Below are 18946 nucleotides of genomic sequence, written 5' to 3' on the forward strand. Positions count from 1 at the left end.
ATGGAACTACTACGCTGAGAAGACAATTCAACTTGGCAGTGTTTACAGATGACTTTGGTTCTGTCGACTCCGCCGTCTGGAAGAACTTTAAAATGAAAATGGCCGAGGAAAAGTTCCGTACCCTTCTCCATGTTTGGTGGATCCGCCGATTACTTTCTTTTCCGGTTCCACAGCAGACAGCAACAGACTTTTTCAAAATAAAAGCCTGCGAGGAACAGACTTTTACAATAATAAAAAAAAATAATAAAATAAGGGTGGTCCGTGGCGTAGTGGGTTGAGCAGGCGCTCCATGTACAGAGGCTATAGTCCTCGCTGCAGCTGGCCCCGGTTCGAGTCCCACATCGGACGGCCCTGTGCTGCATGTCGTTCCCCCTCTCTCTGCTTCCTGTCTGTCTGAACTTTCCATTAAAGGCACAAAAACCACAAAATATTGTATATAAAAAAAAAACTGCGTTAATGCGCAATAAAATATTTATCAGCGTTAAATAACTAACGAGTTAACTCGCCAAGCCCTAAATAATTTTTTTTTTCCCTTACGGCTTGAAACGAAGAACAAATCCACAATTTTCTACGTTTGGTTTTACAAATGGATTATCTGATGATATCCAGACCTGGCTCACTGTTGAGGGCAAAAATAAATATGTCTGTGGTGCGTGGCATCTGGAAGTTACCACTGACCCTTAGTTTTTCTTTTTCACAACGCAAAATGCTACAAAAACACTGCGCTGAGAGCCTGAAGTCACACAAATAAAGCAAGGTGAATCCTCGCTTTGTGTTGGTCTGAACAAACCAATTAAGTAAAGAAAATCTGGTAATCTTGTGTCACTTTGAAAGAGACAATTATAACTACTGAAGGGTAAAAACAGGCTAAAATGCAGCTTTAAAAATCTATTTGAATGATGCCATTAATATTGATTTGTAGTGGTTGAGTGCTGGTCGAGTGATCCATTTTTTTTTAAACATATATTTATCGGTTTTTCATGTTAATGTAACAACATCCAGCAATTTAAACATCCAAAACATATGGCAGTAAAGAAAATAACAATTACATGATTAAAAAAGATACATTAAACCGCAGTAATTAGTCAGCAAATTACTGTGCAATAAATATGAAATAATGAAAATAATAAAAATAAATAAGTAAATAAACACATATATAAATAAAAATAATAATAGTAATAATAATAAATAAATAAAAAGTATTCAAAATGTAGGTTACAGCTTGCACTCCCAACAACAAATTAAATCATGTTCATTTATCTCATTTTCCCTCCCTCAACAGTTCCAGTACCTTAGGGCATAAAGGTATATCTGAGAGAGATACTTTAACACTGAGCGCCAACATTTTTTAATCTCTTCACATTTCCATAAACAGCGATCCATCGGGTCACCATCTTGGCTCTGCGGTGTTCGTCATTCCTACGAATAATTTTTCGTCTCTTCTTATAAACGCACCACGAGGACTCGTGAGGTTCAGGCGTCTTCATCTCCTGAACATAAGCTAATCACAGACCCAAAGCTCATCCCTCTAATCTCTGGAAACTCACATTCACTCCACAGTTCTGGCACCTGGCCTTATCTGAGGGGAGAGGGGGGGGGTGGGGGGGGGGGGGGGGGTTTCAGCATGTCTGTCGGCTCTACCTTTGGCTGGAATGTAGATTAGACCATTCTGACCTGGACGTGCTTAAAAGTGAGGCGGTGGTAAATGTTTTCCTTGACATCTTCTTCTCTGAAACTTAAAGGTCAGTCTTTAATGTCTGCAGAAAGCAATAAAAGCATTCAATATGCTCCGGATACACTGAGTGCAGAAAGGTCAGCGAGGTTTCAGCGATGCACCGGCACTTCTGATGGCTGATATCTTTTCCCCAGCGCTGCTGTGAGCCCATTACTGCAGCCGCTGCTCCCTCATGTGGTAAAAGATGATGAGCGTCGTCACCAGGAGAGCAGATTTTTCAGGCCGATAATCTCTGATGGTTCACTGAAGCCCCCATGTGGACCCTGTGGAAATTTCCAGCAACTTGCCCAGTTGTCCAAATCTTCTGATCAGAATCTGAAACTAAGATCACAACTAAGTGCAACAGAAGCAGCTTCATGTGATTCTTATTCTCTTACAAACTTTAGTTTAAACGAGTCAGCAACAATTCTGTCTTTGTACAACATTTAAAAATGCAAATCAGCTTCAGCTGAACACCTAAAACAGGTGATTGTTGGCACAGAGAAGGCACTTACAGCTGGCCACTAACAGAGAATGGAGGCCTTTGCAAGTTTAAATACAGTTTAAGATCATCTGGCTTCAATAAATCAAATAGAACATTTCAGAGGACAATTCTAAGGGTGCCACTGCAGCTTCTTCCCATTAACCTCTCACTTAGGGTTCCTGTCTGATAAGCTCTGATCACAGATGACACAAGGTGCGTCACTGATAGGTTCCTGCCTCTTTTTTTGGAGGGAAGCAGAGGGGAAGAGACTCAAACACTCAGTTTCCAATAAGTAAAACAGAATTTTAACTGCAAGTGGCAGAAACTTGTGCTTTACACACATACGTGAGCATGAAAGTACTTTTTTCAGAATATTCTACAGTTTCAAAATGTAAAGAGCATCTAAATTCGATGTCTTTAAGCCTGAACATTTGGAACATTTCCCATTTTAGCCTCCTTCCACTGGCTGCCTGTGCATTTTAGAGTCCATTTTAAGATTATTTTATTTGTTTTTAAAATCTCTCTGAGCTGCTCCATCCTTATGCTCCTGCCCGGTGCCTCAGGTCAGCTGATCAGCTGCTCCTGGAGGCACCGAGGGCTAAACGGAAGCTCAGAGGAGACGAAGCCTTTTACGCTGCTGGTCCTAAATTGTGGAACGACCTTCCATTTCCCATCAGACAGGCCCCTCCACTGCCCATTTTTAAAACTAATTTTTATTCCCTGGCTTTTAACCCAGCATGAGACTCTGTTTCTGTTATTGTTTTATCGTTTTAATATTGTTCCTGTTTCAAGCCTTATACTTCGTACTGTTATTCATGTACAGCACTTTGTTTCAGCCACGGCTGTTTTATAAATAAAGTTGCGATGGTAAAATTGCAAAAGAATCATAAAACTTAAACCTCAGATGTGTAGAAACCCATAAGATACAAAAACACTGAGTTCAGTTAAAGCTAAAGTCCGACTTCAAGTTCGCCAACGCACTACGAAGTTTGGGGACGAGAAAAGAAACCAGCAACACCAGTAATACCAGCATATTTTGTTGCTCTTTGGCTCCCCCTACATGTGAGCCCTGCACATGCGCAGCCAGGCAGGTGTGGTGTGGAGCCTGGAAGCCATGACCAGCTGTATTTCCAGGGCAGTTTCAGGGGCTAAGAATGTGCACAAAAGTCAACTTTTAAGATTCACAAACTTCTCCAGTGTTGCATTAATAATCCAGGTGGGTGTAAAGACATTTCTGACAACCAGAGCTCTCAAAATACTTCCAGTTTTTCTGTTAAATACTGTACAAATATTCCAAACAACATACCGTGTAATATTTCCTCATTCAGTTTAATGAAAAACAAACTATATTCATAGTCTGAGCTTTCTACGGAAGCCCGTTTCCGCCACTTAATAAAAATAAATTTAGAAATACCATCTCATTATAATGAGATAGTATCTCATAATTATGAGATACTAAGTCAAAACTAGAAAATTTCTGAAGAAATTTTGATTGGTGCCAATCTACTGCGCTATGAGATATTTTCACACAGCAGGTCAAGTAGCAGCTCTTTGGTATGGGAAGATTGACACAGAAATGGACTGTGAGTACATTGAGGACTACTTTAAACGTGGATTTACAACAAATGCAATGCTTAATTTGGATCAGGGACTTGTCCAAGAAGTTGTCTGAAAAGTAGCCATCCTCTCTGTTTATCAAATAGGTCCATCCAAAACTGGACACACTCACTTCGCAAGATCAGCCACCATTGTTCAATTTGCTGGTAACCTAGACCAAAAGTTACACTCTCTCTTTCAGCTTGGTTCTCAGAAAAATGGAAAAAAAAAAAAAAAACGCTGCATTTTAGCCATGTGGCCATTTTCTGTTCCTAAATCAAGTCCGAGACCGGGAAGGAATAATTTAGTATTTCTAAATTTACTTTTATTAAGTGGCAGACACGGGCTTCCATAGCTTCCACACTTGATGCAAGAAAAAACAAAAACAAACATTTGTTGAGGCCACACAAGCTAAATAAAACTCTCAGCTTAATTTAAATAAAACAACTCAGGATGGAGTCCTTTTCTCTGAACTCCTTTCTAATGAAATTAGCCTCCATCAGCTGGTCTTCAGCCTCTTCGTGTCCACACTGTGCACCGCTGCCTCCTCCTGGTCTCTCTTGGCACCTCGCCCGAGCTCAGACGCTCCACCGGCTGCCTCGCCGCCGCTTCCTCTCGGATTCCTGAGCTCCCTCTTCTCCCTCCTCCCCTCCATCTCACCCAGCTCCTCTGCGAAGAGGGTCTTAAGTGCGGGGATGAGTTTGGGGAGGACTTTAAAGTCTCCGAAGCAAACCTGGGAAGAAGAGGACGTACTTTTAGAAAGACTACATCCCATCAGCAGTGTTCTGCAGCTTTTTAATCCTCCGTGCTCCTTTTGTTCTGCACTTTAAGCCACTACATCTGATCTTTATGATCAGTGATCACTTATCAGCACAGGGAGGGAACCTAAAACTCTGGATAAACAGGTGTTGACTCAACCCTTGAACCTCACATTTTGACCAGATATCAAAGGGCTGCAGCTCAAGACTGGTAACAGATTAAAGGGAGAAAAACACTGAGTGTGACCCAAAGTTTATGAAGGCAGCAAGTTCAATCCCCTTTTCTCTGAGGCCAAACTCTCACTATGAATCTGTTCCTCGATTATTTTTTACTCAAAATCTCACACATTAAATATAAACACTTTAGCAGAACCAAATGTCCGTCACTAATACGGCGTTTTATCCCATTCTCGAACATTTTGATTGAGAAGATAAGTCATTTGGGGATATAATTCAGATAACATGTGTGCCATCTAGTGGTACGGAGTGGAAACACGCTTTTGTTGTGCTACTCGGAACATTCCACCTGCTTTTTTCCAGCATGGTCACTTGTTAAAGTGACATTAAGGCTGAGGAGACCAACCACACATTCCCCATTACTCCCACCCCCAGGTCACCTGATCGGTAAAGAGGCATCAGACTGAAGCTGGAAACTGATCTCTCTGATATAATAGCAAAGCCTTGGTCTTACTCTCATGTGGTCGAACGAGATTCCCACTCTGTCGTTGAAGTCTTCGCTGAAGAGCGGGATCTTGGCGTAACGTTGGCTGAAGTGGTTCAACATGATGAAGTCGGCGTTCATCTTCATGCCGATACCGATGGCCTGCGAGGTCGTGCTGTCAGGAAACACAGCATGAGCATTATTCTACTTTCTTTCCATCCATCCATCCATCATCTGCTGCTTCTCCGGGGGTCGGGTCGCGGGGGCAGCAGCTTAAGCAGAGAAACCCAAACGTCCCTGTCCCCGGCCGCTTCCTCCAGCTTTCCCAGGCCAGCAGAGAGACATGGGCTGTGTTCGAAACCGCATACTACTCCTACTACTCCTACTGACTATTTTCCTGGATGCATACTAGATTCTCTTAAATGTTGGGTATGCATCATGAGGTTACTACTCATACTCAAACTACCCAAGATGCAACGTAACGTGACGTCGCCGATCGTCATTTCCTATCAAAACGGCAGTTTCAAGCTAGCTACAACGAGGGTAGGTTCACTTCCTGTTTTCAAAACAAAAGCACCAATTGTATCGTAATGGCTTTCCCTATGATAAAAGGCAACGGGTATTTTATTTTGTGAAAATAACCGGAAGTGCGTTGCTCACTGCGGCTAGCTTTAGTAGCGCCGAATTCGTGGGAACAAAATTGTAAATAGGCGGTATTTTGGCAGATTTTCAACACGTTGGGGATCTAAACGACTACTTTCTCGCCTGAAAATGTTTCAAATGTTGCTAAAGTTTACAGACTTTAGAGCTTAAGCAAAATCAGCTTCAGGCCGGCTGATTTCGGCTCGGGCAGGAGCGAAATGCATTGTGGGTAAACGCTCTGCATACTGTCTGATCGATGAGTATGCAGTATGCGGTTTCGAACACAGACATAGTTTCTCCAACGTGTCCTGGGTCTTCCCCGGGGTCTCCTCCCAGTGGGACGGGCCCGGAACACCTCACCGGGGAGGCGTCCAGGAGGCATCCTAACCAGATGCCCGAGCCACCTCATCTGACTCCTCTCGATGCGGAGGAGCAGCAGTTCTACTCCGAGCCCCTCCCGGATGACCGAGCTTCTCACCCTATCTCGAAGGGAGAGCCCAGACACCCTGCGGAGGAAACTCATTTCGGTCGCTTATATCTGCGATCTCGTTCTCTCGGTCACTACCCACAGTTCGTGATCATAGGTGAGGGTAGGAACATTGATTGACCGGTAAATGGAGAGCGTCGCCTTCTGGCTCAGCTCCTTCTTCACCACGACGGGCCGGTGCAGAGCCCGCATCACTGCAGACGCCGCACCGATCCGTCTGTCAATCTCCTGCTCCATTCGTCCCTTACTCATGAACAAGACCCCGAGATACTTGAACTCCTCCACTTGGGGAAGGATCTCATTCCCAACCCGGAGAGGGCGTTCCACCTCTTTCTCCACTTTTCAGAGAAAGAAACTTAACTTAAGGTTAATTTGTCAAGACTTTCAGGCTCCCACCAGAACACTAATGCAAAAATGAATGTCTACATCTGTGGAAAAGGGACAGAAATGCAACAGAAGCCAACATTCACCCAGCACAGCACAGCACAGCACAGCACAGAGAGTTGAAACGCTCTCACTTTGGACTGTTTGATTCCGTTTTGCTCACCTGTGTCTCTTCTCCACAGCCTCCTCCTCCAGCTCGTCTTCCAGCGTGGCCTCATGGATTAGAAAGGTCGCATTCTTTCCTGCAAACCAAAAAAGTAAAAGTCCGACTCACAGATGCACACTTGGAGCCTCTTCCTGTCCCACAGGAAATCAATCGGGTGGTAATCAAGAGGCGGCCCGGCCTGTTCGTCTGCCGAGCCGAGGCATCCGTAATGAATGCAGGACCTACTCGCTGCTTCTGGGACGCTCCGCTTGGACAGAAGCCAGTCAAGCAATTTCAGAAGAGTCAATAAAATAGAATCTCATGGGGACCATTAGAAGAAGCTGCCAGGCACAAGAGTGATTGAAAGCAAGAGGAAATATCTAATAAATTATTCAGAACAAGCCGTGCGATGAAGATACAGTCCAGATGACCTTTTATGAATGCCTGAAATATTGAAAGTGTTCACTCAAACTGCTCTTACGCTGGACAAACTTCAGTGATGGATGGACTTTAATCTGCGTGAGTGGTGCTTACCGATGTTTACGAAGTCGTCGCAGGGCATGGTGTCCCCGGAAAAGGCCAGTTTCCAGCCCGACTTGTGTGTGAAGCTGCAGGCAAAGGCGTTCTTGCAGTGATGCACCGTGCACGTCCAGAACTGACACACACAGAAAAGCAACGATTGGCAAACCTTACACCCCTTTGAAATGTTTAACGGAGGAAAGAGGCGGCGGTCGAACAACTGCAGACCTTCTCAAGACCGTTCTTCTTCAGCAACGCTCGGATGAACGACTTGATCTTCGGTTTGGCCAACTCTGCGTCATCACACAGAGATCTGTTAGGGATGAGGCTGAAAAACAGAGAAACGCCAGGCTGAAAGCCTCCTTTCACCTCTAACCACACCCACCAGTGATGTCACAGGGTCCTGAGGCACACCCACTCATTATCGTGGTTAAATGACTTAAACAACTATTAAAATTACATAAATCTGAGACGTTGCTGAAAAACAGGAAGTGGAGGTTGTTAAAATAATGCAATCTTAATTTGGTGCCCCCTGGTGGACGGAGGAACACTGGCACCTATGCTTAATTTACATGCTGCTCTTTAACCAAAACTTAAGCTTCATTTCTGTGAAGCTGGCTTCATTCAATTCAACCTCACTTCCTCTAGGACCCAGTTACTTTTCCTGTTTTACTTTCTGAAAACAGATTATTTCAATGCCAAAAACGCAACACTGAACCATTCAGGGCTTTCTACTGAAAGCTTTAGTAGCACAGCAAAGGACCACGAATTCAATTAAACAGCAGAAAACGTCACTCCATTCAAAGTGAGTTACCTCAAAACTAAAGGTGTGAATCCTGTTTAGGACACTTTGTCGTCCACTTACTTGAAATGACTGAGGACCTCTTCACAGTAGTCATGATACTGGCCGAGCCACATCATGATCTGGACCGGAGCAACCAGGTAAACGGGGCTGAACGCCTTCCCCAAACTTCTCTAAAGACACGAGTACAGCACACTCCATCAAATGTCATCATTTCAAAAGGTCACAGACACAAACAGGAGGTACTGGAGACAGGTTTCAGAGCAACAGCATCACAGAAAGGCAGAGCTCAATCCGATTGGGTGGAAATTCTGTCAGGTCTTTGCCAAGTTAAAGATCAGATTAAGCTCCTGTGAGTTTTAAAGGCAGAGAAGTCTCTGCAGTGCTTACTTTGTGTCCCATGTGATACTGTCAGACTTTTATCTTAAACCCAACAGAGAACATAAATATCTCCATGAAAGAATTCACCTGTATTTAGATTTCCCCTTTGTTATAACCCTCAATCATGTGTTTCAGGATAAGCAAATACTCTCAATTACAGTGTTAGCTTGGACCGTGCTGTTTATATCAACTCATCATGGACCACTTGGGGAAACTACAAGATCCTGACAATGATTAGTTAGAGCCGGTTTCAGAGGAGAACTCGTGAACCAAAGTCGAAAGATAAGGTAAGATCATTCAGAAATGGGTGTATATCTATAATGTGAACCAGTGTTTTATAATTATTTCATTGTTGGGTCAACAAGAATTTTAAAAAAAATTATTAAAATAGTGAGTTTGTTACAATCGTATGCAGTTTGCCCACAGGATGTGCACGCGTCCAGTCATGTTTGGATAGGAGAAACTTGTCTAAATGGTTGAACTCTGCACAGATGAGCATGAAAGATGAGTTTTCTGCTACGTACGAGCGCCCGTTCCCTCTGGTACAGCAGCATCAGCAGCCCCTGGGAGACAGCATCAAGTGTCAGCATGAAACCAGGCTGGTTGCATCTGTTTTACAGACAGCTGCGTCCACATGTGGAACAGCTGCTCACCGTGTGATGGTCGGCATGCAGGTGTGAGACGAAGACGGTGGAGATCTTGGACAGGGCCTCGTCCACGTCGTCTCCGTATTGTCTGCAGAGCTGGCCGAAGGTTCCCTCGCCACAGTCCAACAGCAGAGACTGACTCGGGCTTCATGCAGCAACAAACAGAGACGGGTCGTCAAAACAAAGGAGACGAGAGGAGAAGCTGCACAACGAATGGACCTACAGACCGTGGCGGAGGGCCGCTTTCAACCCTCACTCGTTTAATTCTGCTGTCGAGCCGTTTTTGTTGGTCAGTTCTTATGATTTCTGACACAAACCAACACCTGTGGGATTCAGCTACACATCATTACTCCTCAGGGACAGACTGATGCAACTTTAACCTCTTTAATTTGGCGAGTCCATCTCTACAAGCTCGTGTTGTAAAGAATCTTTTACACTCTTTGATTCATTTTTTATTTCACCACAAACAGGCAGCTTCTCCATCCGAGTCTCATCTATCGTTATCATTCTGAATATCATCAGAATCTATTGTTATCATTATGAATATCATCAGAATCTATCGTTATCATTCTGAATATCATCAGAATCTATTGTTATCATTCTGAATATCATCAGAATCTATCGTTATCATTCTGAATATCATCAGAATCTATCGTTATAAACAGTTAAGAGATTAAATACGGGCCACTTTACCAAACCTCTCCACATTTTAAAAAAAGTACCTAAAACACTTCTTCATAGTAGAACTTTTGGTTTCAGGTGATGTTTTTTAATTCGTTTTCTATTAATTTGATTTTACGCTTGCTTATTTTTTCATTCATTTAATCTGCAGTGCTTTGAGATATCTATAATAAAAAGTGTGTCCAGCCTGACATTCGAAACTCTCTGAAAACACGGTTGGTCTGAATCTTTATGCTTCCGTGTGTCTCGACTGGTCCCTGTCACAGAAAAACACCCACACAGGATGATGCTGCCATCACTGTGCCTTACTGTACTAATGAGGCGATGGCGCCTGCTTTTCTCCACATCCTGTTGAGATCCATCGTGTCAGAGGGTTTTAATTTTTCCTTCTTGTTGTCTGAGGGTCAGTCAGGCATCTTTGATGGAACGCACTGCAGGCTGTAATGTGCCTTGTAGGAATGAGTGGCTTCTGTCTGATTGGTGGAGTCCTCCACCTTTGCAAAGGCTGCACGGTTCACTTGTTGGTGTCAGACTAAATTCCTTCATCTCTAATAACTCAGGTTGGTGGTTCCAGACTTTTTCCATTTCAAACCTATTTAAATCTTTAGTCTCAAGAGTCTAAAGGCAATTCCATCAACAGTTTGATATTTCGGCAGGTGTTTCACCTCTAATTTATGACCAATTAATTCAACTTGAGCTCCTTTAGGTCATCGACAGAAGCAGGAAGCATAGCAGCTTATTTGTTCCTGATAAGGAGTGCAGAAAAATCATTTTCATTTTTTAGAAGAATGAAGAGATAAAATGTGGAGAGTTTGGAAAGTATAGGCTCCAAAGGGTTTTGCATGATCAACCCCACTCAAATATCCCATCAGAAGCCTCTCTTGACCTCCTGTTTCTACCTGCCTGGCGTACCTGATGTTGACTAAAGTACCGCTGACATTTCGGATCTTCATCGGAAGAGCTGATCCTGTTCCCAAGAAAACCACCTGCGGGTATTTGTCTCCTGAACCTGCAGCAGAAAACATACCAACACTTCAAATCAAAAAGCAAAGCACCTTGAATAATACTTTAAATATGTTGGATGTCAGGATTCCAGAGCTGACCGGAAAGCTCTGCGGCGCCAGCCGACATAATCTCCCTGCACTTCTCCACTTCTGCCAGGAAGTTTGGGACTTCAGAAGCTTCTTTCACAAACTCCTCGGAGTTGCAGGATGGGATGGCGTCTCTAAAAAATGAGAAGAAGAGCGTGAGACCAACACTGCGGGGGGAGAACAGGGCTGCTTTTCCACATGTACTCGCTGAGCCTTGGGAACTGAGGGACAAACCAACCTCTGCCACTCAATCACAGGTCTGAGCTGGAACTTGAGCAGACACTCGGCTCTGACGTTGGGGACGTGCAATGCAGCTTGAGGCTCCTGGAGGGAAGAGAAATAAAGTTTATGAATCATTTCAGGTGTCACGCTGTGCTCCCACTCTGAACTCTTCCTCTGACCTGGCTGGATAACAGGAAGCAGAGAAAAGCAGCAAAGAACCATCAGCTTCATTTACTCGGGTAAACCGTCCCCACAGCTCATCATTTTCTTCTCCGTCATTGATCAAAAGCTGACAATATAGCTTGTGTGGGGTTAACTGCTGCTGAGGGAATGAGGCTAACGTGCATGAACAATAATCTAAGGAAACCAACTATGATCCGACGCCAAAAGACGAGAAAAGGTGACAACTTAATTAGACTCTTCAGCTCTGTTCTCTTCCGCTGAGAAAATGCAACATTCGAACGACAAGGCAACGCAATAATGAAGGAAAAGTTGATGTATTCTGTTTGTTTTCAGCTGAGTGTTAAGGTTCCCCTGAAAGGTTTAACAGGAGGCTCTCTAACTGGCACAGATCCAGTGGCTCCACCCACAATTCTGCTGAACTTTTAAATTTGAAAAAGCATTTAATTCGTTGTCTAATCGGCACACACTGTCTAAAATGTGACATTTTTAGTTTTCTAAGGAAACAACAAGCTAAAGAAAAAAAAATAGGAAATAAATGCAGTTTTTTTTCCTCCCTGGTTAAATAAATGCAGTTTTTTTTCCTCCCTGGTTAAATAAATGCAGTTTTTTTTACTCCCTGGTTAAATAAATGCAGTTTTTTTTTACTCCCTGGTTAAATAAATGCAGTTTTTTTTACTCCCAGGTTAAATAAATGCATTTTTTTTTACTCCCAGGTTAAATAAATGCAGTTTTTTTTACTCCCTGGTTAAATAAATGCAGTTTTTTTTTTACTCCCTGGTTAAATAAATGCAGTTTTTTTTACTCCCTGGTTAAATAAATGCAGTTTTTTTTACTCCTTGTTAAATAAATGTCACCCAGTAACCCGCTGAGCCACTGATCCTGTAAGGCTCCGGTTGTTACCTTTGTTTTGCAGGATCTCAGCTCTGGAAAGATCTCTGGGTGAATCATGTTGAGCTGAGTCTGAATCTTGTGACTCCGGATGTTGTGCACCGTGCACACTTGTTCGTTCAGGATCAGGTGCTCCGTGGTGGACGGAAACCTGCAGAAAGAAACAGGCTCAGAGCGTTAAACTGGGCATTAAAAAAGACAAGAGCATCTGTGACGCCTGGGCTCAACACAAACCTCTCCATCCACTCTTTGTACTGATCCGTGTTCAGGACAGACTCCGGCGCCATGTGGACCACCAGCACAGCAGAGTCCTCGGTTCCCCCCGTCTGGTATCTGAGGGAGACGACAGAATGAAGTCAAACACCAAAACTTGAATTCCTCCCGCTTTTAAAAACACTCTGATCGCTTAACTTTTACCGTCTCAGCTGCCGATTGGCACAAACGGCTTCAACAAACTCCTCAGACGGACACTCCACGATGATAAAGCTTGGTCCCGGGTCAGTGGGGGTGCAAACCTGCTCGGGTCGGATCTGTGAGACAACAGCAGCAATCAGCTGATAGTAACGGAGCTAACACAGTTACAGAGAAGCAGCCGTCATACAGCACCTCTTTTCCTTCAAACGTGATGCTTTCCCCATCTTTCAGAGCGGTGATGAGGGGGCCGATAGCTGCCGTGCCTCTGTGGGGGGGAAAGATTTCAAAGATCTGTTTAACATCACTGCAAATTCAGTCTCTGACGTTCACACAAAACATAAATATACTCGGGCTGGGCAACGATTAAAATGTTTAATCTAATTAATCGCATGATTTCCCTGATTAATCACGATTAATCGCATTTGTACGCAAAATCCAAAAATGAATTCAAAAGTAGTGTACAGCTTTTAGCATTTAGCTTTATTGTAAATGTACTGCCATGTGAATGAAAGTGCCATAACATTTGTTGTGCAAACACACTTTTAACATCAGCATCTTTCTGTAGTTTTTATGTAGAAGCCTCGCTCCACTGTCTGTTTCCTTGAATGACTTGCTGCTATGAGTTGTGTGTTTTGCCTTTAAGTGATATTTTAGACTGGAACTACTACGCTGAGAAGACAATTCAACTTGGCAGTGTTTACAGATGACTTTGGTTCTGTCGACTCCGCCGTCTGGAAGAACTTTAAAATGAAAATGGCCGAGTAAAAGTTCCGTACCCTTCTCCATGTTTGGTGGATCCGCCGATTACTTTCTTTTCCGGTGAGCGACAGCCCTTTAGAAAATAAAATAAATAATACAACAGGGGTGGTTTGTGGCGTAGTGGGTTGAGCAGGCGCCCCATGTACAGAGGCTATAGGCTACGGCCCTGTACTGCATGTCGTTCCCCCTCTCTCTGCCCCCTGCTTCCTGTCTCTCTGAACCTTCCTATCCATTAAAGACACAAAAGCCCCCAAAAATAATTTTAAAAACTACGTTAATGCGCGATAAAATATTTATCGGCGGTAAATAATCTATGAGTTAACGCGATAATAACGAGTTAACTCGCCCAGCCCTAATAAACACATTTAAGATGCACTGAAAACAGAGGCGGGGTTTGTGCTTACACGGGCAGGCCGAGCTGCTTGGCTTGAGCCACCAGAAAATTGCCCTTCTTGGGGTGAAGCTGTGAAAGTTTCCGACACAAAGAGATGGACGTCACACACGGGGCAGTCAAAGTTTTCCTCACTTGAACCTGGAATGGCGGTACGTATTTACAGCTTCCTACCTTACACACGAAGGAGACCACCAGAGATGCGTCTCTAGCTTCTGCTCGTCTTTCACCTGCAAATAACCGAGCTCGTCACAAGAGTCTTTCACACTTTGACATGACGTGTGCGTGTGCACCCCACACGCCGACTCGTCTCCTTTTGAAGCGTTTTCCTCACCTGCATCATCACTTCCGCCGTTGTTGTGAAAGTCGCCTTTCTTTGTGGAACCCTGAGTGGGGCTGCTCCTTCCCGACCTGGGTGAGAGTTTTCCTCCACCGCTCCTCCCCTTGGCTGCAGGAGAAGAACGCTGCTGGTACACCGTAAGGATTGACTGTAAAGGGCTGTATAAATAAAGTACATTTACATTTGAACTCACCAAATATTGGCACCTGATACACCGTCATGGTGTCGTCTTTGTACGCCTCTTCAGTGTACGGTCGAACCGCTGCGAGCGCATGACACGGTAATAAGTAACAGGAAAACAGGCCGAGTGTAAAAATTATTCAGTCCAAAAAAAATCCAACATACACAGCTTGATGTCCTCCAGAGGTCCAGAGAAGGACTTGATGGCACTGAGATAGTTCTCCTTTAACAAGAAGGAGACAGCAGACACAAAGTGAGCACGTTTTTAGGTGAAACACTGTGTTACTCGTCTGATTCAGATTCTCACCAGCTGTGGAGGTCCAGAGAGAACACACTCAGGGACGCCGGTGTCCCTTAAGGTTAATATCATCCCTGCGACAGACACAACAAAGCAAACGTTTTACTGTTAAACAGCTGCATTAACCTGCATGAATGAACGGTTTTTAGTGTTTAAAATTACATTTATATCCGTTTATGAAGCTAAAGTGACCCGACACAAAAAGTTTGAACATGCAAAAATGAAAACATTTCATGAGATTTCCCTGAGCTGTAACTTTGCTTTGATCGTGATGCTCAACCTGCGGCTGCTTAGAAACGTGGCTGTGCCACACTTCTCCAGCACAGCACTCTGACTAAGTCCAATTGTGTTGGTGGGAAACACCAGAAGTCAGATAATTACTGGAAGCAGACTGAAAATCTGAAATCTGAAATCTGAGACTGATGCTGAGAGCAATGCAGATGCTACACCTGCATTTCATCCACCGACCAGCAGGGGGCGACAAATGCGTGCATGGATATCTGAGAGAGCAAAACAGAGCTCACATTCAGATGATCAATATGTGAGAGACAGAGGAGCAGCATCTCCATGGATACAGAATGTACGTCCTAGCTTCTTACGCACTTATTTGTTTCCTAAATTGTCTTCCCATTTGTCTCGGTACCTAACTTACCGCACTTACTCTGGCACTAGTTATGCTCTCAGCTGTTTGGTTTTGGAAGGAAATGCACTTCTGATTTCTTGTGACCTGAAGTTCTCTTGCCTACCGATGTGGAACACACTTATTGTGAGTCGCTTTGGATAAAAGCATCTGCAAAATGACCGTAATGTGACGTACTAAACAGAGAAAACCGGACTCCTTCTAACAAAAGTCCATCCAGATGTGTCTCAGATACCAAAAAGGGAAACAAGCACAAATATTTGAGTTGAAATGAGACATGCCAGCATATAAATATTAAAGTATGGCATCTCCAAGTGAAGAAAAATCTAAAAAAAAAAAGATGTCGTCGTGCGTCACACTGATGCTTCCGACCTGATAAACCTCCCACGTTCTTCCAGCTCAGTCTGGTCAGGAAGATGTTGTCCAGGCGAGCAGCTTTCAACCTGCCACATGGAAACATGCCCGCGTTACTGTTGTGTCTTTGTCCTTCAAACGGACGGAGACGATGTCAGCGTGTGAGCAAGCTTACTTGTGTTCCTGCATGAGTCTCTGAGTTCCTTCGCCACAGTTGAACAGGTACCTGCAGCAGAGAAGAGGAAGGAGCTTATAATGCCTTCAGAGTGAGGATTGTTTCGCTCGTGTGTTCACATCTGGCAGCTCAGCGGCTCCGGTCCAACCTGATGCTCGTCAGCAATGAACCTTTAAAGCTTTCTTTCTACCAAAGTGTTTCCAGTGCTGGTTCAGAACCAGAGCCTAATGTAAAACCAGTTATTTCTGTTTCAACCACCAAAACTGAGGATATAACAATGAAAAAAAGCAGCAGAGGAAGATCACAGGTTCTGAATATCCTGCCCAGAGCTCCACGAGGAGAGCCGTTTAAAGGGACAGTTCGCCTCTTTTGACATGCAGCTGTATGATATCCCATATCAGCAACATCATTTATGAACATTTTCTTACCCCCTGCTGCGTCCTGTGAGCCGAGTTCCAGCCTCGTTTTGGCGTTGATGAAGGTAGTCCGGCTAGTTGGCTGGGGTTTAAAAAATAAAGCGTTTTGCTTCTCAAAACAACATGCGTTTAAAAGAGTAATACATTTGCATCACAAAATTGTTCTCCAGGAAAAAGTCAGACCTCACAATCGCTTGGCCCTATTTTCTCTCCCTTCGTATCTCTGCCTGCTGTGTACACCGAAGTGCAGACTGAGCAGTCCCCTGCTTCCGAGCAGCAAACAGCGTAACAGGCGCGGCTGTCGGCAGCAGGCAGTGATACGAAGGGAGAGAAAATAGGGCCAAGCGATTGTGAGGTCTGACTTTTTCCTGGAGAACCATTTTGTGATGCAAATGTATTACTCTGTTGAACGCATATTGTTTTGAGAAGCAAAACGCTTTATTTTTTAAACCCCAGCCAACTAGCCGGACTACCTTCATCAACACCAAAACGAGGCTGGAACTCTGCTCACAGGACGCAGCAGGGGGTAAGAAGACGTTCAGAAATGATGTTACTGATATGGGATGTCATACAGCTTCATGTCTAAAGAGGCGAACTATCCCTTTAAGATCTTTGTTGCAGCAGAACGTTTTGGTGAATATGTGACACCTTTGTTACTGATGTGTCACTTTTCCTCCTCCAATTAACTCAATCTTCACACAAGTTGGAAAATTTCATCTTTAATCTTGTCTTGCCAAGAGACTGACATCCTGCTTTTTGCCCATAATGGGAGAAACACACCCTGGTGGCTGGGAAACCAAACATCAGATATCGTTCCGCCTGTGTTCAGATGGTGTCAGAACTGTTATGTGTTATGTTTATAAACCTGAAACGTCCCGCTGATGAAAAGCTTCAGGCTTGTAAGAGGAGAACCGATGCAGAACAGGTGGATTCAGTATCCGATTACATCATTTCCGGGAGTCAGGATTAAAGTCCCTTGCTATGATAAGACAAAGTGGGACCTTGCAGAATTGAAATCTCAGGAGTTATATGTCGGTAACAAGTCAGCTGTTTGAACTTAAACACATGTATGAACCCGTTTCCCAACCAAACACAGAGGGAAGGGTGTTGGATGGGGATCTGCCAGCCAGCAGTGTTCCCCCTGCTGCTGTGGCCAGACTGACTGAGGATGGGGCGGCATGGGAGGAGGACACTTTAAAGTGAAACACAACCATTTTAAAGACTTTGGGACACATCAGGCGTCTGTGAGGAGTACCTGTTGAAGTCAGAGAAGACATACAGCGTCGCAGGACTGTCTCTGCTCCCCGCACCGACCACCTGCAGGTACACGGTGGCCGGTCCGTGCAGGTCCCCGCGCTTGCTGCGGCTCTCTCGGGTCTTCACGTGGCGCAGCGGCTCCTTCTGCTTGGCTTTCTTCGGACCCGGCGGCTGCCTCGTGTCCTGGAAATTATCTCCAGCGGTCGCCATTGTCCGGGAAAACTGGAAAGCAGTCCGGTGGAAACGAGAATCACAGCACGCGACAGCCGCAGCACGAGTGGAGACAGCTCTGCCTTTCACAACCAGCAACGTAAAGAGCCTCACATGGACCGCGTTCATGCTAAATACGCCCCCTGGTTTTAAAAGTGGCTGAGCTATCATTCACGCCGCTAACGCTGCTTACACATTTCTTAACGTCCTTTTTTAAATCAACTAATTACCCAACAATTGCTGTGCGCTCGTTCCGCAGGACACCAGAGGTTGGTTGACACATGTGAAACGTTTCCGGCATCTAATGATGACGCAAGGAAGCTCTCAGTGATCATTGGTGGCCGGCGCTGTTTAGCGGGTCTGCCAGCCAATCACAACAGGCTTCTCAGAAAGGAAGGCGGGGCTAAAAGCTCCTTGTGTGAGAGTGATTTAACGTAAACAAACTAGTATAAAATACAAAGCCACGGATATTAAATCCCACGTTAAGCTTTTATAAAGTCTCTAAACTGCCAAAAAATTACAAAACTAACGCTCAGGAACCACAAAGACAGAGTGAGATTTGTTTTGGGCTAAATGCAAAGACAAGAAAATAATAGATTTCACAGATATTGAAAGATTATTTTGTTGATAACATTTATATTTGTATTCTTCAGAAACATCACTCTTGTGATGTGTACAATAAACAGCAGTTGTACAAATACATGTACAGATGAGTCAGCTGAAAAATGTATGTACAAAGTTAAAGACTAAACAAGGTTATATTATTGTTCTTTAGGTCTTTTGTCAAGCTTCAACGCAAATATAAATACAAATATGCATATAACTGATAGTTAAGTTCTAAGGATTTACTTATCATGGCATAAAGAAAATAATCAGGTCTTAAAATGAAGTAAATAGGCTATGACCCAAGATGAACAACACGTGACATATTACACCTTATCCTGGTCACCTTTAGCAGGAATGACTTAAAGTAATTGTTTTATATTAGATGTTATTAGCCTCTCTCATGGTCTCTCTCAGGAGGAATCTCGGCCCACTCTTCTCTCCAGCTCATTGAGGTTTGCAGCGTTGGTTTCTGCACAGCTCTCTGAAGGTCCCACCACAGCATCTCAGTCAGGCTGAGCTCTGGACTCTGACTGGACCGTTGAACACCTCGATTCTTCTCTTCTTCACACATTCTGCTGTAGATCTGCTGCTGTGTTTGGGATCTTTGTCCTGTTGATGAGC

At 44.1% G+C, this 18946-nt stretch overlaps 1 protein-coding gene across 1 annotated transcript; it reads right to left on the bottom strand.

Annotated features, from left to right (window-relative positions):
* Positions 1-3511: 3511 nt before the first annotated feature.
* Positions 3512-18009, bottom strand: elac2 (elaC ribonuclease Z 2). The gene is made up of 24 exons (XM_075454549.1): positions 17508-18009; positions 15837-15887; positions 15680-15750; positions 14677-14741; positions 14535-14592; positions 14383-14451; positions 14184-14297; positions 14024-14079; positions 13863-13921; positions 12892-12964; positions 12703-12815; positions 12520-12618; positions 12298-12436; positions 11231-11316; positions 11005-11126; positions 10814-10910; positions 9227-9365; positions 9098-9136; positions 8256-8365; positions 7619-7718; positions 7406-7526; positions 6890-6968; positions 5244-5388; positions 3512-4527 (listed from the first exon to the last, which is right to left on the bottom strand). The coding sequence occupies exons 1-24, from the start codon at positions 17888-17890 to the stop codon at positions 4294-4296; spliced, it is 2622 nt and encodes an 873-aa protein (XP_075310664.1). The 5' UTR covers positions 17891-18009; the 3' UTR covers positions 3512-4293.
* Positions 18010-18946: the final 937 nt, after the last annotated feature.

The sequence above is a fragment of the Odontesthes bonariensis genome, chromosome 21, assembly GCF_027942865.1.
Source record: "Odontesthes bonariensis isolate fOdoBon6 chromosome 21, fOdoBon6.hap1, whole genome shotgun sequence".
Taxonomy (NCBI): domain Eukaryota; kingdom Metazoa; phylum Chordata; class Actinopteri; order Atheriniformes; family Atherinopsidae; genus Odontesthes; species Odontesthes bonariensis.

Bases quoted from the DNA above. Each gene is read 5' to 3' on its own strand.
- elac2 (XM_075454549.1), bottom strand. From the start codon at position 17,890: ATGATAGCTCAGCCACTTTTAAAACCAGGGGGCGTATTTAGCATGAAC. The intron at 14,080-14,183 runs GTGAGGAAAACG...GGTTATTTGCAG, and splicing joins CGGCGGAAGTGATGATGCAG to GTGAAAGACGAGCAGAAGCT. The intron at 13,922-14,023 runs GTAGGAAGCTGT...AAACTTTCACAG, and splicing joins TGGTCTCCTTCGTGTGTAAG to CTTCACCCCAAGAAGGGCAA.